Here is a 22,761-nt window from a genome sequence, read left to right on the forward strand (position 1 = left end):
CTTCCCTTCCCTTCCCTTCCCTTCCCTTCCCTTCCCTTCCCTTCCCTTCCCTTCCCTTCCCTTCCCGCAGAGGTGCTGACACGCCGAGTCTAATCCCCACACTCATTGCAAAGAAATACTTTTGGATATTTATTTGCATTACACTTTTGAAATGTACATTCCATTGAATGAGAGCTGTAGGTCATAATTTTTACTATAAAACCATTTCAATAATTATCTTTAGTTCAGGAGGGGGAAGTAGATAAAAATGAAACATTCAAACACCTCAACTTGAGTAAAGAATGTGCAAATGTAAAGAGACTCTTAAAAATACTTTTTACACTGTAAGAACTGAGGCACCAGCAAGTGAAATACATTCCAATGAAAGTGCCTGATTTCTAGTTACCCATCACTGACTGTCCAGAACTGAAACGCTCAGCTGTGCCAGCTCCAATGGGAGCAGCCAGGGTTCTCTCCAGGTCTGGGCACCTCATGTGCCATCGTGTCTGAGTTAATGAAATGGAGCACACAAGCAAAACTGCTTTCCATGACAAATATGAAATGTAGATACAGTTTTATACCAACATAGTATTAAAAAAAGTGAAAAGTCTGCAACTGCAGGCATCACTAAAACCTGACACTGCCGGGTTTCCATTCCCTGCACATGTATCCTTCAGTGTCACACAGAGCAGTCACACAAGGATCAGCAGCTCCACGGAGAACTCTTGGTCATTCTGTGTTGCCACGAGTCCAAACCCAGGGACCTCCATAGGACACAAAAATCCTCAGAGCTGACGCCGCGGTTAAAAAGGTGCCGAGTTATCTGGGAACGGTTCGCGGCGCCCGGAGCAGCCCCTGGGCTGCGGCCGCCCCTCAGCTGGCGCCCCCCGCGGGCCCGGGGGCCAGCACGGCGTCCAGCGGGGCGCGGCGCTTGCGCAGGCTGCGCCCCGACGAGATGAGGTCGGCGTAGCCGCGCTGGTGCGAGAAGGCGTAGGCGGAGCGGCGCGCCGAGACTCCGCGGCGGAACGCGCTCTGCCGCCGCGTCCAGTGCTGCTGCTCCTGCAGGAGCTTGCGCCGGTTCCTCTGGATCTGCAAACACGCGGCGGGTCTGCACGGGGACAGCGCACCGCAGCCGCCTGCCGGCTAAAGGCAGAGCACGGCCAGCCAAACCTCTCTGCATGGAACCCTGGCACTCCAGCCCAGCCGAAATTCAACCCAAACTGGGGCCCTCAGCAGCCTCATGTGGCACCACCACACCTCAGCCCCCACGGAGTAGCTGCCTCTGGCCAGCCCTGCGGCCATTTCTCTGCCCACAGCACCCAAGCCAGGATTGTGTCGCTCTCCCAAGGGCACCGTCACTTACTTGTCTCTAACATAAAATCCCAGAATGGCTTGGGTTGGAAGGCACCTTAAAGCCCATCTCGTGCCACCCCCTGCCATGGGCAGGGACACCTTCCTTAGCACGGGCACCAGCCCACCAGGTAAATGAACACCTGCCATATCCACCCAAATAACACAAATGTCACTCACTTTGTCGCTCTCCGAAGGCCAGATTGTCATGAATAAGAAGCGCTGTGCCACTACAGGCAGTAAGCAAATAGCAATGGATAAAATCATGGTGAGCCAAAGGTATGGCTGTCGCAGAGCATTTGGAGCAGTTCCTGGGAATAAAAAGAGCAAAAGTTAATTTATGAAAAAGCTACATGAGACAGCACTGAGAACCACAAACCACCAGGACTGACCTGTGAACTGAAAGCCAGAAGGGAAGAGAACATGGATTCCAGCACTGTGAAAGTCAAATGTGATCCCAAAGTAAAGTGCAATACTCCCAAATACTGAAAAAGCATTAACAAAAGTCCAGTAAGATGTATCCAGGCCAATCTAAAAGCAAACAAAAGTGCCTAATTAGTAAATAATGTCAAGTACTTTCTGCATGTTGTTACCTTTTTAGTAGAGAAATTTAGAACAGTGAGCAGAAAATGATCTTAGAGCACCAGAGCTCAGGAAGCCAAGATTACTTGCCTGAAAATTGACAACAAATACCAGAGAGGACGCTGCTGTGACAGCAAAGGACTGATAATCTGCAGGGGCTTCCCCATCTTGTCCCATAGATTTAAGGTAGGCTCCATACGGGATGAAGAAGATGATCAGTGAAGTTACAGCTCCATGGAGCAAACTTAAGAAGAACTTCTTGTAGTTGAAAAGTAAATCTCTCTGACCCAAAACATAAAGTCTGGGGAACCGAAGGCTCAGTTTGTCACTCACATCCTTAATAAAGAGGAAAAAGAGAAAGTTGTCAATTGTTGTTCTCAGCCTGAGCTTTGAAGAGGGAGATAGACACTGAAAAATACAGTGTCCCAAAGGAAATGGCAGATCCCCTTCTCTTTCCAACAGCAGAGATTTGCACAGAGTAATTCAAAAGGAAGAAATTCTTAAAAGCCACAAAACCAAACCCCTCGTTTCAGGGACAACCAGTGTAACTCAAAGATCTGGTGGTAGATGCCTTTGGATTCATCTGTTTTAACAACATGGGGATACCTGGTCAAACAAGCCGACGAGCAGGACCGGGAGACTGGAATACAGCACGTTGTACAGCGTGATGAACCAGTCCTCATAGGCTGTCTGCAACAGAGGGGGAATTGCAGGGCTTAGAGATTTCATTTTATTACATCCTTCCCCTCCAGTTCCCCAGAACACTCTACTACAGCTCTAAGTTCCCTTAGTGTTCACCCAAAGGCAGCAGCACCTCAGCTTAAGGCTCTGCTGAAGCTCTTCTGTGTTCAACTGCCCCACTCCTTCCAAATCTTCCTCCCTGTACAACAGTGATCCTGACTTCAGTGCTCTGGAACCAGACCTAACTGCTTGTAATTAACTCGCTCAGCAGTGATCACATTCTCCTGCAGAAATCACTGCTGACAGCTTCATACTCCTGACACTTCCCAGCTCGAGCCTTTGCTGTTCCACAGTGACAGAAGCATCTGCTTGTTGTTATCCCACATGAGCACACCTTCCTACCTGGGCAGAGAAGCCATTGAAGAATGAGTACCAGATGTGGACCAGCGTGAAAGCGAAGTTTTTGTAGAAGAAGTATCTCAGAAACTTGCACATCCTGATGTACGACCAGCGGCCGTGGACCAGCAGCAGCCGCTGGAGGTAGCGGAACTGCCCGAAGGAGTAGTCACTGGACATGACAGCCTGCATCCCCTCCTGGCCACTGATCCCAACTCCAATGTGGGCAGCTGGGAGAAGGACACAAACACCACACACCAGGTTGGACAAACTACTGCTTTGGTCTTTGCATTACACTTCTGAAACACACGGCATGAGAACAGATGGGATTTCTGCTCAGGGAACGTCTACAGAAAAAAATAAAATCCATCAGGAAAAACCACTAACCATTTCCTAAAGTGCTTCCTCAGAAAGGGAAACTGGCACAGAAGCTAAAAGCCCCACAGCAGCAAAGCAGATGGAAGAGTCTTCTGACAGAGAGGGACAGTGGAGAGACGGCAGGAGCAGGCCAGAGGAATGTGTCCTAGCCAGAGAGCTTGGCAGCTGCCTTACTTTTGATCATGTTCACATCATTGGCCCCGTCCCCGATGGCCAGGGTGATGGCCTTCTTGTACTTCTTCACCAGCTCCACCACCATGGCCTTCTGCTTGGGTGTCACACGGCAGCAGATCACAGCCCTGCACTCGCAGGCCAGATCAACAAAGTTCTTCTGCTGCTGCTCCTTGTAGGCCTCTGCCCTTCTCCTTTGTTCTGTTTGCTTTTTCTTTTCCTCTGCTGTTCTGGGGAATTTCAGCTTAAGCTTCTTTTTCTTCTTTTTCTTCTCCAGCAGGATTTCATTCTGTGAAAAAAATAACACCTGCTATGTTCCCTTCTGCACCATTTCCAGTCCTGTTCCAGGCACTGCCTAACAACCCACCTGAGGTCAATATGCTCCCAGCATCCATTTCTGGCATTTTAATGAACTGCTCATGCAGACAAGGAACAGAGTAGCTTGCTGGTGCCCCAAAACCCCAAGCACTGGGGAGAAGAGCCTTTGTACATACCAGCCAGGAGCCAGTGATGATTAGAGCCCGATCCCTGCTGTCCTGGAAGAAGGGCTCGTTCATTCTGAGAGAGGAATGTGGACTGCATCCAGCCCTGTTCCTCTGGTTTTCCAGCCTGGCTTGAAGCAGAGCACTGGAAAGGGAGGGAAAAACTTTAAGCTAGGTCAGTCCCAGACTGAAAATCCTGAAATGAATTGCTCTGTGGTTTCACTTGCCTGGTTTCTTCTCCATAGCAGATGGCCGTTTCTTCTGTTAAGAGTTCACAGGAAAATCCAATATTTTCAGCAGTTTCTACAAAGAAAAAAAAAAAAAAAAAACAACAAACCAACCAAAAATAAGAGAGGAAAGTATTTACTGAAAGTTCTGTCACAATAAATTGTTAGGACCACCCAGATGCACCTCAAATGTTTTTAAGTAATTTCTGATTTACGTTTCAGTATGAAAATTCCCTTTCAATGCCACAGTGTGGATGAACAGGAAAAAATCCTCCTGTTTTTAGCTGTTTGGCTGTAAGCAGCCCCACCTTTTTTGTCGCCAGTAAGCACCCAGATTTTAATGTCTGCTTTGGAGAGTCTGGAGATGGTTTCTGGAACTCCATCCTGTAGTTTGTCTTCAATAGCTGTTGCACCAAGCAGCTGGAAGGGATTTGAAATACAGGTGCTTAGTAGCATTGAAACATATTTCTTTTAATATAAGAATTGAAATGTACTAAAAATGTACAGCTCCTTACAATCAAGTTTTTTTCTATTTCCTCATACACTTTGTCCAGAGCTTCATCCCGGTGACTTGTAGCTAAACTGGCCTCCACAAACTTTTTATTCCACACTTCAAATTCATCCTGGCTTATGTCTCTATAGCACAGGCAGAGCGTCCTGAGAGTTTCATTTGCAAAAACCTGAAAAATAATTAAAACCACAACACAAAACTCTTCATTTGTAATCTGAACATGAAGGTAAAAACACAAGCATTTGACAAGTTTGACAGAACAAGTTCAACTTTCAGAACCAATTGCAAGTTTCCATTAATAACTTAGGCAAAAGAAAGTGGCAACAGTAAAGAGCATACAAAATACAAACATACATCGAGTGCCTCTTCTGTGGCTTCTCTCTTGGGATTCCTGGGGTGCAGCCGCTGGTAAATGACCGTGTCAGCCCCCTTGCAATACAGCCTGATATTGCCATTGGAATCTCTCACTGCGGAGGGAAACAGCACAGCTGGCAGCTTACAGACAGGAATCACTGCAGGCTGGTTTTCAGCCCACTGCCAAGCAGCACAGTACAGGATGGCATCTCCTCTCCAGAGGACTCAAGCGCAGCCAGGGCTGTCACACAGCTGCTGGCTCTTGAGCCCAGCTCCCCTCTCACAGCCCTCGCCACCCCGACCTGCGAGCGGCCGTGCCCGGGCAGGCTGGGGCAATGGCTTACCGATGACCGACATGCGCTTGCGGTCGCTGTTGAAGTCCAGGATGGCCAGCACGCCATAGCTCCTCTCCACGCCCATCTCGCTGATGGTGATGCTGTTCTGCGTGCGCGACAGGAAAACGTACCCGAAGTTGCGCGCCGCCGCCACCAGCGCGCCCTCGTCCGGGGAGGCCGCCTGGTAATTGAGCTGCCCTGGGGGATTGGAGCCAGCACTCAGTGAGGTGCAGCTGGACACTGCTGCAGCAGCACGGCGGGGACCCTGAACCCCCCGAACCCCCCAGCGTGTCACACGTGCTCCCCAAACAGCGTCGGTCCCCAGCCTGCTTCCTTCCACATACTAGAGCAAATCAATACCCTAATCGCTCAGTCCAGCATTTAAACCTCTTCAAAAGAAGCTCCAAAAGACAAATCCTTGGCCAGAGACACCAATACAGTGAGTGGAAACAACACCAAAACATTGGGAGCAAGAAAGGACCAGGACACTGATCATTTCATGGACATTTCACCAAGATGGGAGTAAAGCAATATTAATATTCTGTGTTTTAATTGAATCTTCCAACCTGTGAATTCACGAATTCAATAGCTGATCACCTCTACATTTAGTTTTCTTTAATTCAAAAGGGCAGTCTAACACTCCTCCCTTATGGTAACAGCATTAGCTGCAGATCTCTCCCTTGTGGATCTGGACTCGAATGATTGTTTTCTGCTACACAAGGAAAGCAAACCAACCAAAAAGCCATACTCACCATCAGAAGTGTCAGCCATGACTGTGTGACAAATAGCGAGCACAAAAAAGAACTTCTGGATTTCTGTCTCCTTTCCAGACTTTATTTGCTCTATCAGATAGTGATCATAGAACAAGAACTTTCCATCTGCGTACACATTCCAGCTGAAATCAACTTGCTGCACAGAGAACAGGAGAGAGTCAGCAAGGTGCGTGTGCGCCCCGCAGTGCCGGTGCTCTGCGCGGAGCGCTCCCGTCCCAGGCACCGCGACAGCGGCACGTTCCTACCTCAGGGGGGCTCTGCAGCTGCCCCGCCGCATCCCGGCAGTCTCCTGCAAGGCAAGCACCCGGTCAGGAGCAGCTCAACAGAGCACCTCAAAGGAAAACACAGCTGCAACCTGTACTGCCCCAGGGCTGAGAGCAGAGCCAAAGGACGCACTGTGCTCTTAACAAAACTTCCTTGTGCTTCCTCACTTTGTCCCCAGAGCAGTCCTAGTGAAAGCAAATTTGTGCAAAAATTGTACATGACCAATTTTCAGTTTTTCTCAAAGCGGAGAAGTTCCCACTAAAATTCCTTAATTTCCACTTGGTAAGTGGGAAAACCCCAACAATTCAACCTTGTGCTTTACCCAATGCCAGGTCTAAACTGTGGAAACTCAGCTGCAACTAAGAGAAGTTGTGTGTACCTGATCTCCAACCGGCATTAAAATTCCTCATCCTCCTCCTTTGCACAGGCTTGGCACACTTACCGTATCTCTGCCCGTTTATGCAGCACTTTTTAAAGTTCATGATGTTCTGTGTCAGGGTTCCAGTCTTGTCAGAGAAGATGTACTGGATCTGCCCCAGCTGCTCATTCAGCGTGGTGGTCCTGGCCTTGGCAGCCGTGTCCTTCTCGGGGTAGTACATCTGCAGGTCCCAGTTGATGAAATAGCTTTGGCCAAAGCGAATCACCTCCACGCTAGATGCAAGAGAAGGAATGATCTCACTCCTCCTCCCAGCTGCCACTTGCCCAGAGCGCCCCCTCCTCAGGCAGTGCCTACCTCACATAGAGGGAAATGGGCACCATGGTGTTGAGCACGATGATGTAGCCCCAGAAGTTGAGGAAGCCCCGGTAGGCAGGGCTCAGGTCCTGCGCGTCCTGCAGGTACCAGGAGCAGTTGCCAATCTGCTGCTCCCAGTAGGTGTGGCCGATGGCCAGCCCGGCCGACAGCAGGATGAGCACCACGATGATCTGCAGGGCACACAGAGGCTCACAGCTCAGAACGCTGGAAACGCTGAAAGCCCAAAGCCTCGTGCTCAAACACAGTATGGCAGGTGTTTGTGAGGAGAAACGCAGCAAGCATTTCCCATAAAGGCACCTTGCAGATTTCCTCCTACTCCATCCCAGCTCAGCAGGACAGAAAAGTCAAAACATATTTAGTACACACACACTGGAATAAGCTGCCTAACTTTATATTCACTATTCACTTAAAATTGGAATTTTAGACAAAAAGGCTTACAGTATAAACCATGTAGTTCATAAGGGAGTCAATTTTTGTCCTTTTAAATCTTGTCTTTCCACTATTTTTCATTATTTTTGTGTCAGCACCTAAAAAATAAAGGGTGAAATATTTAAAAAAGAAAATATAGGATAAGCAAACATATGACAGGTGTTAAAGTTGTACCAAAGTGGGACATGAAATACAGTTGGTGTCTAGAGGATGAAGGCTCTTTTTCACTCTGCAGGTGTGCTTTTAGTGGGGAAATACCACACACCTGCAAATATGACCATTCCGTGGCAGAAGTCTGTGTTCCTCATCTTACAGCCCCGCAACAAAATCTTATCAGCATCCAGGGGATAATTTGAGTTTCTCCAGGATAATGTTCCTGTAAACTTATCCAGTCGGTTATTGGGCTCTTCACATTCAACCAGACCTAGAAAATTGGGAGGAGAATGTGTTCAATGTACAGGTTAAATCCAAATGCATTGATTTGTAGCTTTACTTTACTTTTACTGACTTGTAAGCTATTTGAGTTACGTTCTAATAGTGTTAGGAGTGGAACTGTACCAACCATCAAAGTCTGCCAGGGCACTTTCTTCCTGAAGGTGTCTGTGTGTCACCTCTAGGGCCATTTTGAATTTTAAGTTAGTCTCACTAAGAAGAAAGAATAAAAAGGTGGTTTTATTAAAGCTATGGATACAGGAGAGAAGTTAAAACACAGTTCAATTAAGGTACCACTACTTCTCTGGGCAAAATGTATTAGAGTAAAAATAAATCCATGTCCTTCCCCCTTTCTTCCTATGTCTCATTCTCCAACACTTTTGATGCCTCTGTAGCACTCCAGTGGACAATCTTTTCAAAGGTTGTTTGAATTGTGAGAATCAGCAGCTGGATACAGTTCCCCAGGCATGTTTTAAGCAGATTCTAACACACACAGTCCTTGCTCTTTTCCTACTCAGCCCAAATTAACTCCAAGACATCCCCAGGTAGAACCTTACCCATCCAGTTCAGCTGTCTCCACATAGCACAGACTGTTTGGTTCTGAGCTGGACAGCAGCAAAATATCAGCCTAGGAAACAAACAAATGCACATCAAAAAAGCCAGCTCAAGACTCCTACACAGCTCTCTAGAAACATAAAACAAATGTATCTGGAACACTTACAGGAACAAAAGTATTTTTCTTCAGACGAATGATATCACCAACTTTAATATCTTTCCATTTAGTGGCTTTGAACCTAATATCAAGATAGTTTAATAATTATTACTCTTTAATCTAGAACATGATCACTCTATAAATCTTGTAATACTGAACTTTCCTTAGAACAAAAATACCTCTTGGTGCACTTGGTGTTTTTCAGAAACTGCCATTTACTGCAAAAAGCTTAGCACAGATTGAGTCCAGAGAATTAACTTTAGATCACTTCTTTAAGCAATTGTCTTCCACCTTCAATTAGCCTCTCAGACAGGCAGCAGAGAACTGAACCTTTCCTATCATCTGCAGCTGCAGATCTGTGGCAAAGCTTGGCAACAGGCAATGATCATCACTCACAGAGCTCAGAGGGGAACACACAAACCTTCCATCCTTGATGACATCACATGTCCTGTTATTGACCTCATTGTCCATCCTGTAACGGGCCTGAAACCAGAGCAAAGAATGTGCTGCCTGCTCTGTGCCACAACAGCACACTGGGTGGGTTTTGCTTTCCACATTAACAGAACATGCTCCTTACAATGTCATCCACCAGGTCCTTGACTGCAGTTATTCCCAGCACCAAGAGCAAGGGCACCAGGGTTGTGTACCATGACAGGGTACTTATTTGAGGAATCGACTACAAAAGACCAAAAATGCAGTTCAGCACAGGATCATCTAACATTTACATCAGATATATTTCATAGTGACCTGACTAGAGACTAAACAAACCCACACCGCAGGGAATTTTAAGTCAGGTTGTGAAAATGGACAAAACTCTGTGGGAAGAGTTTGGCTGTTACTCTGTTTAGGAATCAGCTTCCCTTTAACAATTGCACTGGCTCATATAGTCTGTTGGTGCTTCTGATTTATGAGATGAACTCAAGAAACATCTTTTCCTCATGAAATTCATGAGCTCTGCAAGTTCCTTCTAATTCTGTGCAACTAGCTCATCCCAGAACTCTGCCATAGCTCCTCCAGATTTGTTGCAGGTTTCTGTTATGATGGGTTTGGTCTCTGCAGATGGTGCCCCTCAATTCCCTGACAGGACAGCACTGAGTTGTGTCATAAATACTATTGAGCTCAAATTCCCTTCACACTGAGTATTCTCCATCTTGCTTACCTGCAATATGAGAAGAACAAGGAAATAGAAGTTGGCTGCTCTCTTGAACTGTTCAAACAGATTCAGAGGCAAAAAGGTGATGGGGTTGTACTTGTATGTCTTAATTGCATTGCCCTGTGGGAGAAACCCAAACATGAGTCACACAGCAGAGTTTCTCCTTCCAACACAAATGTACAGTGCATCTCATCTTAAACACATCTCTTGATACCTTGATTTTCCACTTCAAAACCCCAACCCAGTTATTCTTCCCCCTCTCTGCTGGAAGCTCAGGAATTGTGAACGGTGGCTTTTACAGCCATTCCATAGATCTTATCGGCTCAAGGAAGCATTCACCCGGCAATTAGCACCTCATTGGCATAAGACAACCTACCGCATATTTGCTTTTCTTGAAGCACAGGAAGATTGTTCTCTTGAAGCTGGGCTGGTCGTAGAAGCGCTGATCGTTTGCTTTAACTTGCCAGCTGCAGTCTGCAAGGGACAAAAGGGGGCAAAAAGTGTTATAAACATGAGGGGGCAAATCAGCCCCTTTCAGGCTTTCTCTCAAATCCCTATTTTAAAGGTACTTTCCACTGAAGCAAGGCTTCAGTACATATCTTTTAAAAAACCTTTTCAAGATATTTCCAGGCTGTTTGTTTTTATCAGCAATTCAAGTACGTTCAGAGGTAGGAAGAAGACTTGCTTAACATTTGAAAGTTCTGTGGGAAACCTGCAGAGCAACATTTATTCATGCCAAATTCCCTTCTCCCCCCTCTCTTGGTTTGCGTGTGTGACACTTGTGAAGCGTTAAGCACTCCTACCTGGGTGTCTGTCCTGCTGGAAATGAAGAGGTCACTTCGCCTTTTGAAGGCAATTATTTGATTTAGCCACACTGTAATACGGTTTTCATTTGCACCCATTAAAAAGTACAGATCTGCAGTGCTCATTTTATTGCTCCAGCCATCAGTTTTGTTCCATCGTGAGAAAACTCAGGAACAGGAATTGCACCCATCAGGTAATTTTCTGTGGCTGCTCTTTCACGGCACTGCTCTCCCTCCCAGATCCTGCAGCTGCAATTCCCTGAAGGCTGCAGCACTGCAGCCTGCTGCCCAGGGCACATCTGAGCCCTGCCCAGGGCACATCTGAGCCCTGCCCAGAGCACCTCTCACCCTGCCCAGGGCACATCTGAGCCCTGCCCAGGGCACCTCTCACCCTGCCCAGGGCACCTCTCACCCTGCTCACACCCCAGGAACTCAGTGCCCCACCTGAGCTCACTGCCCCGGTTCCCAGCGGGCTCCCCCCAGCTCTGCCTGCCCGCCAAGGATGACACAGGCAGGATTTTGAAATGCAGCTTTCCTGACTCACGGGCCAAGCATCTTCCCCTCTCCTCCAGCCCGCAGTGACTGGCCCTAATGGGAGCTCTTCCTGCTTTCATGGATCTTCAGCCACGGAGGGGTGAAACTCCCGGCAGCAGGGGCGTGGGACCTGCCTCGGCTCTGGCTAACGCTTCAAAACCCAAATCCACGGGCAAAGACTTTCTTCCCCACACACCATGGAGCCAATTCCTGACTGACATATCTGGCCCTTCCCTGTAACTACACAACTTCCATTTCCAGCACCTGCAGTGTTGATAAAAGTGATGGAAAACTGGCAAATTAGGTCTGAGGTAAAACCTGCAGGAAGGAAGCTCCTCAAAATTACTTTAAACTGTGATATTAACACCTAATATTTGGCAAGCTGCTTTGGTAATTCATCAACTTTAAAGGATGTCATAATTAAAAAAAAGTCTTAAACTAAACATGTGACAGGTGCTTGTAAAATGTAAACATATAACAGGTGGTTATGAAATGAGAGCTCGTCAACTGTTCCCACACAAACAGGAAAAAATCTGTATAAATTACCCAGGCCCTGGCATATTGAAGATATTAATGTTGCAGCATGAGAAAAGGGAATTTAGGGGAGCTACAGATGTTTCTGGGGCAGAGGCTCAGAACAGGGATGCCAGAAAGGCTCCTCCCACTGCTGTTCCTACGCTGGCAGCAGCCACAGGCTGTACCTGCCCGTTCCTTTGAACTCCTCCTACCCACCTTTCACCTCTCAGCAAACTCATGAGGCTACAAAATGAGCAGTGAGGTGGAAATCTGCTCACATTGACTGAGCACAGCAAAATGTTTATGCTGGAGCCCGTTTCAGAGGGCTGGGAAAAGAAGCACCTGAAGGTCTGTCTGAAAGCTCCCAGAGCACATGTACATCCAGGCCCTGCCTTAATCACTAGGAGGTGACCACGCAGCTCATTATCCTTATAACTGGGCTGCAGGCTGGAATGAAGCTGAGTTTCATTCTGGCATTTGTTAAACTGAACTGCCATCAATGACTCCTCCAGAGTCAGGTGAGTCATTGCAAAGCTCACCTGGCCAAAGAACACAGAACCCAGTGGGTCCCTGAGGCTCAGCCTCTGCACCCAGCATCGTGTTGTCCCCAGTGCAAGTTGAGGGTGTGGTTACCTTTTTTCCCAGGATCTCGGCTCTCCTCGGTGTCCCTGCTGGCTTGGTGGAGTGCTGGCTCAGCCCCAGGCTGCCCACTGTCCAGCTCATCCTCTGTTTCATCATCACTGTAGGGCACCACCTCGTCGTTGGGCTGGGAATCCTCCTCCAAGGTGGTCTCTGAGTCCCGCTCTGAGATCATGCTGCTGGCACCCTGCCAGCATTTCGGACAGCTTAGGAACAGAGCTCACCTGCTAAGTGCTGGAAACCACATCTAATTCTACTCTGCTGGGCTGGTCACCAAACCCCACATCTGAAAGCAGCTTCCCCAGAGCAGCACAGGGCACAGGCTTGGTTTGCCAGCACTGAGCAGAGTCAGGAGGCAGCTCCTGTGGCAGCCAGCCCCTGGTTGCTGTTCTGCTGTGTGTAATTACCCCCTGCAGCCCCAGGAACACCGTGTGCTCCCACACAGGATGTAGGAACTGGGGAGTGCACCAACACACCTCCCACTGGCCACTGCACCACACCCTGAGGAGCTGGAGCCCTGCCTGGCCAGCTCAGACATCCAGGTCACACAGCTGATCCTCCACCCCAGCCTGCCCAGCCTCACCACACCAGCCTCGCTGCCCTTCTCTTCCCATCAGTGCTTGTCACTGCAAGATCCCACATCTGGGTGTCCAAGCACCCCAGGGCACCAGGGCATGCATTTGGCTCAGAGCTGCAGCAGGGATGGTCTCAGCTGAGCTGTGGCCATGCCCACGTGCCCTTCAGCTGGGCCTCCACTCTGGACATCCTCAGTCACAGCTGGGTGTGATCCTGATCCTGAACCACATGTCAGCTTCCCAGCTTTCCCCTGGACCTGCTTCAACACCATGGCACTGCCTTTGCTCACAAACCCAGCAACCAGCAGGGCCAGCACCAAACCTGCTGACATCCCCCTCAGCTTCTGGTTTTGCACAGCTGGATCGTGTCCCCTCCCTAGTATCTCTTTGAGTGAGACAAATATTCCATAAGCACTGACTGTGCTGCTCCAGTGCAGGCTGCTGGCAGGAGCCCAGGGCAGGCCAGGCCAGCACAGACTGACAGACACAAAACACAACAAATCCACAGGAGCACACACCACTGCTCCCAAGAGCCACCCAAGCTGTTGGATGCTTCTCCCTGATGGAATTACCCTGGAGTATGACAGCTGGTCATTAACACAGGTGAAGAACCTGAGACTTCTGTGACAGATCATGTTTTCCTAAATAGCCTTGGAGGCAGGGAATACACCTCAAGTTCCAACTCAGGCCCCTGAATACCTCACTGTGGTATCTTGGTTTATTTCTCCTCTTTTTGGTGCATTAGTTCTTTCTGTCCTGCTAACACCTCTTGTGGGAACTGCTGGGGGGAACAAGTTCCTCCCACACACAGTCCCTAGAACACAAAATGCCACCAGATCAGATACAACAACCAAAACAAGCTCATATCCCTGGCACACAGAGATTCAGCTGTTAGTCTATTCAGCTTTACTGATTAACTGCTTAATGATTAATGAAGTAATTAGTTGTACAAAGGGTTAGATGTGATATCAAACCAAGCTGCTTTTGTTTTCCATTACAGATGTGTGGCTACGTGGCAATCCCTACAATGGCACAGCAGTAGCCTGTGATGCTCACTGGGAATGGAAGTGATCTGGGGTAAGTTAAATTAACTGCAGTCACTTTCCCTCCTTAGAGAACTAAACTGCCAACTGGGAAACCTCCTTAAGAGAGGAGATCTCATTAAATGCTGCCCTGCAGGCAGCAAAAGTGCTCTGTGCTGAGGGCACACCATTAGCATGCTGCAGCAGGCAGGGGAATTGAGCTCTGGCTGGCCAGGAGGAGACCAGAGCTGCTGTGGGGCCCAGGGCAAAGGAGTCCTCCCTGACAGGATGACAAATTGCTTTAGGGTTAAGTTTCTTGACACCTAGTCTGGAAGAAAAGGGCTGGAGAGTCGTGCCAGGAGTTCAGAGCAAGGTGGGGATCACAATGTGAAAGGGGAGATGGGAGCAGCAGAGGTGCCAACTAATCCAGAGGCAGCAGGTAAGAGAGGGGAGTGCACACCCAGCAGGAACTGAAGGGGAACAAACACAGCAAGAACAGAGGAGGTCACTGCTGATTTTGGATGTGGTCACTGTTCTGAGGAGTGTGGAAACAGTTCATGGAGAGCCTAAGATGGAATAACACAATCGTTAGATACTGCTTGATAAAATACTCAGAGAGCATTTTAAATAGCTGGTTCTTGGTTGCATGGCCTTCATTTTCTAGTTCCTGACTTGACAACAGGGGCTTTCACACTGTTTCAGATGAGTTTCAGAGCAGAAAACCTTCCATTACCCCCTCAGTCTAGAGGAAGTGTCAGCTCACACTGCCTGGGTGGCTGGGGAGCAATGCCCAGCTCCCAGTTCTGCCTTCCAGCCTGGAAAATCCTGCTGATCCAGCAGCACTATGGACACATGGGGAGGTAAAGGAGATCAAAATAGTGTTAAGCACAGGTTTAAGTACACCTGATCCAGTGTATTTACTAAAAGGGCAAATTCCACAGTGCTTCAGTCACTCAGGTTTTGTGTCTGCTTCTGCCTCAGGGCAAGCACCAGATAATTAGGAATAAATTAAACCTTGTAAAAACTCCACTTACTGCATTTGTTTCAAGGCAGTAAACATAACCCAGTGTTACTCTAAATTCTTCTCTGGAGAGTCACTGCATGAACCTGGAGTGACTTCTTGCAAATCAGGTCATCACTCAAAGTGCCCAAATGAATCCATCCAGAACAAGGGAGATGTACAGCAAAAGGATTAAAATGCCACTAAAGCTGTTATGTTGTGTTTATTATGGGTATAAAGACCTATGATGTGAAGCACAAGCCTCACCATGACACACCTGCTGGCCACCAGCCCACACCCTGCATGTTCCTGCCCTTGGCCCACCTTCTGCACTAGCTCACATGCTCTGGCAGGGCCAAGCCCAGCAGCTGCTCAAACCTGGCCATGCACTGCTCCTGCAGAACACAACACCAGTATTTTAAGTAAGAATCATAAAGCAAACTCAAATAGTACAAATAGGAACTCAGAGAGATCCTTCTGAGCTGCTTCAGGTCTCTGGAGTTCAAACAGGACAAAAACGCTACAGCAAGATGTTTCACTGATTTAACTTGGTCTTTATAAAAGTACTTAAATGCAAAGCCTGATCCTCATACAGGTAAGATTTATCTCTTTGTTACATGTTATTGGAACATCTGGTATTGCAAAACAAAACCTGCTTAAGGAGGGCTGAATACAAACTGCCCAAACTGCAGAGAAAGCCATGTCTGACATCAGCCTCTGGGATGGGGCTGCACAAGGACCTGCTGGCAGATGCATGATCACTCCAATTACATTTTCCCTAAGAGCCAGCAGTAATTATTCTGCCACCTTCAGCTGTTCCACACTGCTCACCTCACCAGTAACAGAGTCAGGGCCAAAAGTGGAACATGGGCACAGCCTGGCAGGGAACTGCAACAGGACACTGTCAGGGCTGCACTCCCAGCACCAAAGCAGAAATCAGAGCCCACAGAGCACTTGGATGGCTCCACCAGAGCAGGCAGCTGTATTCAAGGGGCTCAGATCCACACCCCAGCTCACTCCCTGACAGCTTCACATGATCTTTCACCCATGGGCACAGGACTAAGGGACAGCTCCAACAGCACTTGAGACCTGACATTTGGAATTGCAAACAGCCCAGGATCCACCCTCGGGACACAATCCATCCTTCAGCCTGATCATGGCCCAACTGGTACCAGGTAATGCTCCTACAGTTATTTTTAACCCTTCCAAAGCCAAGCTGAGGCCTCTGACAACAGGATATTGGGTTTCTGCTCTCCCCTCAGAGATCCCAGCCAAAGGCTTTCACAGAATATCAGCCTTCATTAAAAATGTATTCAGCAACTCATCTCCCTGGAACCAGAGCTGCTACAGGCAAACTGGCAAATCATAAACTGCATTTGCTTGCAATAGATGAGATGGATCACTGATTGCTCAGAGCAGATATGAACTGTTACTGGTAACAAGTGCTTGGTCAGGCAGATAGAAGGGTCTACTGAACAACTAAAACCTTCCAGGTAATCTTTATGGCATTTTGAGAGGAAAAGAAAACAGCAGCTGAATAGCATGAATCAGCACAAATGGGCCAAGGAAATAACCTTCACTCCAAACACTGAGCTCCAGGGAGATTGCCATGTAAATGACATGCTTAAGGCTGATCCATTTATATCTATTTCACACACAACAGCTCCAGTTACTTCCCTGAATGACTGCTTTACAGTAATTGAACACCCCAAAATGATCTTGAAGGGGGTGATTCCCTGTAGTCATTTGTTCTGAAACACACTGGCTGTCACTTGCACCCTTGGAAGGGAAAGCTCAGCTCCTGGGATGCCCTGGAGAAAGGTGAGCTCAGGAGCTCAGGTATGTACTTGGAGCCAGCTGAGGCTCCAGAGGGTAAGGCACTGAAACCCAGCTCCTGGCCCTGCACACCTTCCCTGCACTGTGCTCCTGGCAACAGCTCCCACTGCAACCTGCAACACCTGCCCAGCCAAGGGGACTGAAACCACCCCCACAAGGTTAAAATCAGTTAAAATCAGTGACTCCAGCACTGCTGCAGGTAAAGTGCTCGTGGACATCCCAGGACAGCACAACGTCACACCTGAGACACAGGTGTCACAGCCCAGGACAGCACAATGTCACACCTGACTTGTGCCAAACCTGGCTGCAGGGAGGTCAGAGTTCCTCCCCTGAGCACACTGCAGACCTATTCAAGCAAGACCCTGAAACCCTTTAGAGAGAGGAGAGAGGGTACCACTCTGTGTTCAAGTCCCATCTTGGGGAAAAAAATAAAAATAGAAGGCAGAGGCTATTGTGTACTCCCCAGTGTAGCTACTAATTAAAACTTGTATGAAAATAAGGATGAAGGACATTCCAATATAATTAATTTATCCTGATGAGCCAACAGGATTTGACAGAAGGAAGAGATTAACCAGACACCAAGAATTTAACTGAAAGTCACTCTGAGAAAGAGACCCACAGCTTACAGCCAGCTGCATGAGGTTATGCAAACATGGCTGAAGATGGACCATTGCAGAAACAAAATCATCATTTTCCCTGTTATCTGCCCCAGGATTTCTCATTAACAGATCTGCAGAGTTCCATCATTTAAAGTCCAAGGCAAGACAAGCTATCTTTGCAGAAGATAAGAGGCTTGGTAACCTTTGCTCAAGCTGCAGTTTCCAGCACACTCTGAAGGGGTTTCAACCTGCCCTTGGTCTCGAGGTTCACATTATACAACAGCCCACACTGAGGTTAATAGAGGAAAAAAGAATTATTCTTGTGCACGTTTAAACTGCATTGTTTGGAGTAGAAGATTTCTGGAACTTTATAGAGAGTTTTTTCCTAGCCATCATTGTCACCATCAAAACCAGCAGGTACTTTTAACTGGACTAAACAAAGGTTACTTCCTGCTACCAAGATTGGAGATTCCATTGATCCACCTCTTCTGGCATCATCTGCAATGGACACTGAAGCCATTTTCCCAAACTGACCTGTATCCAGTGGAGTGTGTGACTGAAGCCCAGACTGCATCACAGACGGTGGCACCGGCCACTCACAGAGGATCCCGTGTTCAGCTTCAAATCAGGCTCCATCTGCAATGAAACCATGGAGAAAATGGCTTATTGCTGATTCCACCTTGGGAGCACACAGTAACAAAAAGCTATTCTTTAGAAAAATCATGACATTAATTTGCCTTGCAAAATTTCTTAAGAAAAAGAGAGATTTCTGCTTAGTTCTCCCGACCTTTCCATGGTGCTCCCTCCTCTCAAGAGTCACTTTGGCAAATGGTTCTTCCCTTGATTTGTTTCCTGTTTTCCCTTACAGTGCTTCTCCTCAGCCCCTCTTTTCTTTTAATACATTGTTTTACATCTCCCTGGGCACCACTGTACCCAAGAGCACCCGTGAACTTGCTGAAATTGCCCATTTTGAGGAAAAACCATGCTATGAAAAGCCAATGTCCACCAAGGAGACAGAGGAGTCCTGCAACTTGATTCAAACAATGGGAGAGTCCTGTGGGGTGCACCCCTGTGGAGTTTCTCTCTCGAGGTGTTGGAGGGCACAGCCTCCTTTCATCCTGAGCTCCTGGGTGAGTGCTGTCCTCTTCCTTTGCCCATCAGCCCAGGTTCCAGGAAGGTGCAGCCTTCCCAAACTGCCTCCCCACATCTCCCCTCGATCCTGCCATTTCCCCCCGAAGTTCAGCAGCTCAGACTGGCTGGGCTCTGCCTTTGTGTGGAGCCATTTGTGCTATTACCCTCAGGTTCAGGAGTCAAACCTCTGGGCTCTGGGACAAACTTGGGGCTAGAGACATTTCAAAGACATTGACACCCACACCCTGCTTGTACAGATAGAAGTGCACATCTTCGCTATCACCACCAATTGTCAAATGAAAATCATATTTCGAGTTGATATGAGAAGAGCTGGGGAAAACGCAGCAGTGGCTCCAGAGGGAGCCCGGAGCTGGCCAGAGAGCAGCACTGTCACAGCTCAGCACCGGGCAGGGCTCAGAGAGCCCATCTCAGTGACAGCCCTGCCCTTCACCCCGACCAGCACTGAAACACTCAGGTGAAGCGATTTGCCCAAGGCCATCGGCTAAGTCACTGACAGAGCCAGGGTTGGGTTTCAGCAGCTCCTGGCCAACGTCCTGCATTCAATTACAGCTGCACAAAGCATCTCATTTAACAGAGGCCTGACAAAGCCCAAGGCCAGGAAGAACATCAGAACCTCTCAGATGTGAAACAACACCAACCAATCCCCTTTCCACATTTAAGAGCAGGCAGCCCTTCATGCTCTCGGCCCTCAAACAACAGCCACACCGACAAGAGAGCAGAGAAATAATTTGCAGCTCATTTTAAAATAGCTTTAGTGCAAGTGGCTTTCAAAATTCACCATCCCAAACTCCAAAGCAAAAGTCCAAAACAGTCTTATATGGCAGAATTAAGTGAGGACAGTTTAGAAGTTACTGAAAAAAAATTTCTACAATAGGTACAAGTTAACACAGAGCCAAACAGAAGCCTGGGACAGGTATGAAAGCAACCAGACTCCAAGGTGACCACCAGTGCAGAAGCTGACAAGCAAAAATTCAAAAATGGCCAGATACTACTCAACTTCTAAATCAGGCTTTGAGGAGCAAGACTGATCAAAACCACAACGGAACAGGAACCTGAGCAGGGCTGATCCAGCACAGACATTTCCAGAGAGTTAATGCAGGGACTCCAGCAGCAGCCACTCCGAGTGCCAGCGGCCCCGGCTCTCCACAGGCAGACCCCGAGAGCACAGACCCCCGAGAGCACTGACCCGAGAGCACTGACCCGAGAGCACGGACCCCTGAATGCACAGACCCCCGAGAGCACGGACCCCGCGCGGTCACTGTCACCAGCAGCGCTCCCCGCCACAGCTCCGGGGCTTTGGGTTTCAACCCGCTCCTGCTGGCAGCCGAGCCAGCGCCGAGATGCTCCATTAACTGCTCCATTTAGCACAGCTCCATCCCGACCCCAAGGAAGGGATGCTACTTAACCTATAGGCACGAAGCACGAGGTACCAGGACCAAAACACCAATTTTTTTTTTTTTTTCAACCAAGTCATTGACCCTACAAGTGATTTGTCCAGTATTTTCTGTTGCGGAATTACTATTCCTTAATGCAGAAACCTATTGCTGCTCTGATGGCTGTATAAACACTGACTAATGAGTAATCACGCCGCAGCCCTGAAGGGTGCTATCATCATTTACAGGTATGAGAAGGAAAAGCCGGGAGCAGGGCAACCAGCCCAGGGCCACGGGCTCGACTCAGTGCCCGGGGGCTCGGGGAGGCCGAGCTGTGCCGGCCGCCCGTGCCTTACCTCACCTCCCAGCGAACTCCTGCGCTTTCTTGAGCCTTCCAGGCTGGAGAGACCGCGCTAACTTCGATCAGCGGCCGCACATGCCGCGGGTGGGAGCGAGGGGCACGCTGATTCCCGCGGGCTTCGGGGCGGGCTGTCCCGCCCGGCTAGAGAGCCTCCAGAACAACGCCCCGAGCAGGTGATGTCCTGGGAAGGAAGGAGAAAAGAAGCGAGGGCGTTCCGGGTGCGCCCGGGCTCAGCTCCGGCCCCTCCAGTGCGGCGGGGCGGGCTGGGACGGAGCCCCGGTGCCCGGCTGGGACGGAGCCCTGCCCCGGCCCCCGGCCCGCACCGAGCGGAGGGGGCGCCGGGCGTGCCGGGGGTGATGGAGGCACCGCCCCGCAGCCCCCAGCCCGGACCCCGAACCCCGCCGGCCCTCTCCGGCAGCCCCCGCCCCGCAGGAGCCCCCCGGCCCCGGCCCCACCTGTGCCCGCTCAGCTGAGCGCCAGCCGGCCCCGGCTCCCTGCGAGCCGCCGCCAGACCGGCCCGACGGGTTCCCCCGGTTCTGCGGGCGGGGAGCGGGGAGGAGCCGGGGCGGGGCGCGGCCGCTCCCAGCGCCGCCTCCGGCTCGGGGCTGGGACCCGCGGGGGCTGCGCTGCCGGGCCGGGGGCTCTGCACCCGCGGGACGGGCCGGGGTGCGGCTCCAGGGCGTGCTAAAGATGCGGTGAAGCTCTGGCGGTAGCTGGGACCTCCCTGCCGCCGTTGTTCTGAGTGACAGCGTTGCTTTAGCGCTCCTTATTCACTGGTCTGAACAGCAATACAGAGAGCTTTGGAAGGGCTGCGGGATTCTAACCGTTTGGGCTTTTAAAAGCTCACAATGGACTCCTGGTTCCCAAATCCTTTTTGAGGAAGGACTGGGGAGTTGGGGGATGCGCAGCAGTGATATTGTTAACCGATGGTCTTGCTCGTTAATAAGCAGATGAATTAATTAACAAACAAAATGGTCATATTTAGGGTTGACAGTAGTGCTGTTCTGTCATATGCACATTTGTTCACAAATAATGTGATTTAGGGCAAGTGGAACACAGGTATGGTTACCGATCTGAGTAAGTATAAAAAAATGGAAAATTCTGTCTCTTAAAGTGATGATGGGCTGCTGCTCTGTACTACAAGTGATCTTTGTTTTGGACTGGCAGATATTGGAGAGATCACTTGGTTTCTTTTTCAGCAGCAACAATATTCAATTTTCCTGTGCCAGAAAAGTCTTGTTCAAACAGAATTGGTTTTCCTTAACCAAAAATGTGATGCTGAGTTCCAGAGCTGTGTCTTTCAGCACTTCTCTGTCTTACTGCCTGCCTCAAATTCCTCACAGCAGAATAAAACCAAAGTTAATTAAAATCAGGAACATTTTGGCTTAAGAAAGCAGCAGAGGTTACCTGTGCCTTTGACAATTCCCATTCTGTACAGAATGTTAATTCCTGCCCAGGGCTGAACATTTGGCTTCAACTTCAGTGTTCACAAGGTCGCTGCATGCAAAGCCTGGTTTGTGGGACACACTGTCAGGAAGGAGTTTACTGGAGATAAAAGGGCCCCTTAACAGTGACTAATGGCCCAGCCCAAATATTAGTTTTACACTTACACAGTACAGGTCCATGGCTGAGGGAAACAGCAGCTGTTCCCTCCCTGGGGCCATGAGGATGAGCATCCACCACTGCCCCTCTAGACCCTGGACTGGCCAGGTGGCAATTCTGCATGCTGAAAGAATTGTGCCTTTCTATGTTAAAATGTGGAGGGTTTCCTCTTTTTCCTTTTTTCCCATTTTAGGAATTTGAATGAAAAACTTTCAGACAAAATTGATAGATTAGAGTCAGATTAGAACTTCCTGGGCTAAAGCCAGTGTTGAGAAGGCTGAGCCCAGACCTCTTGGAAGTTTCAATTTCCTAACATCAATGCCTAGAAGAGAAGGACCAACAGATCAATGGCAGGCACAGCTGCAGAGACAGCCCTGGACAGAGGGATCTGTGCCTTCACGCCTCCCCACACACCATGTGAGCTCAGGTGCAGTACTGGTCACTAAATCCTGGCAGGGTTGGGTTCACGTGGTGCCAGAACTTCAGAAGTTCTTCTAAGAACACCTTAGCAGGAGACTGGTGTGTTTGTGTGCAGGTTTCTCCAGGGAACTTTTCTCTGCCTGGGTACTTCCCTGCTCCACCTTTGGCTCCCTCCTTGCTGGAGAGAGCTCAGCTTTAAATCAGGCTCCATCCCAGCTGAATTGTTAATTACTTAGCAGGGAATTGCACAGAGAGGGAGCAGTGAGTGCTGACTGCACTGGGAGCGTGCCTGGTTTTTCCCTGCATGGTTATTCCTGGGTGAGGGATCCTGTCGTGCTTACAGACACAAGAAATAAATCCTGACTC

At 49.0% G+C, this 22,761-nt stretch overlaps 1 protein-coding gene across 1 annotated transcript; it reads right to left on the minus strand.

Annotated features, from left to right (window-relative positions):
• Positions 1-116: 116 nt before the first annotated feature.
• On the minus strand, positions 117-20,930 carry ATP8B1 (ATPase phospholipid transporting 8B1). The gene is made up of 30 exons (XM_079330549.1): positions 20,829-20,930; positions 20,369-20,554; positions 18,022-18,123; positions 12,450-12,642; positions 10,340-10,437; positions 9,970-10,083; positions 9,388-9,486; positions 9,232-9,293; positions 8,820-8,892; positions 8,656-8,726; positions 8,229-8,311; positions 7,932-8,090; positions 7,676-7,764; positions 7,217-7,407; positions 6,926-7,134; positions 6,465-6,508; positions 6,199-6,355; positions 5,456-5,644; positions 5,112-5,224; positions 4,762-4,926; positions 4,555-4,666; positions 4,247-4,322; positions 4,032-4,164; positions 3,541-3,826; positions 2,995-3,218; positions 2,518-2,601; positions 2,002-2,247; positions 1,722-1,860; positions 1,510-1,640; positions 117-1,068 (listed from the first exon to the last, which is right to left on the minus strand). Exons 4-30 carry the CDS (start codon positions 12,628-12,630, stop codon positions 853-855), a joined length of 3,744 nt encoding a protein of 1,247 aa, XP_079186675.1. The 5' UTR covers positions 12,631-12,642; positions 18,022-18,123; positions 20,369-20,554; positions 20,829-20,930; the 3' UTR covers positions 117-852.
• Between the last annotated feature and the right edge of the window lie 1,831 nt (positions 20,931-22,761).

Source organism: Erithacus rubecula, assembly GCF_903797595.1.
Source record: "Erithacus rubecula genome assembly, chromosome: Z".
NCBI lineage: Eukaryota > Metazoa > Chordata > Aves > Passeriformes > Muscicapidae > Erithacus > Erithacus rubecula.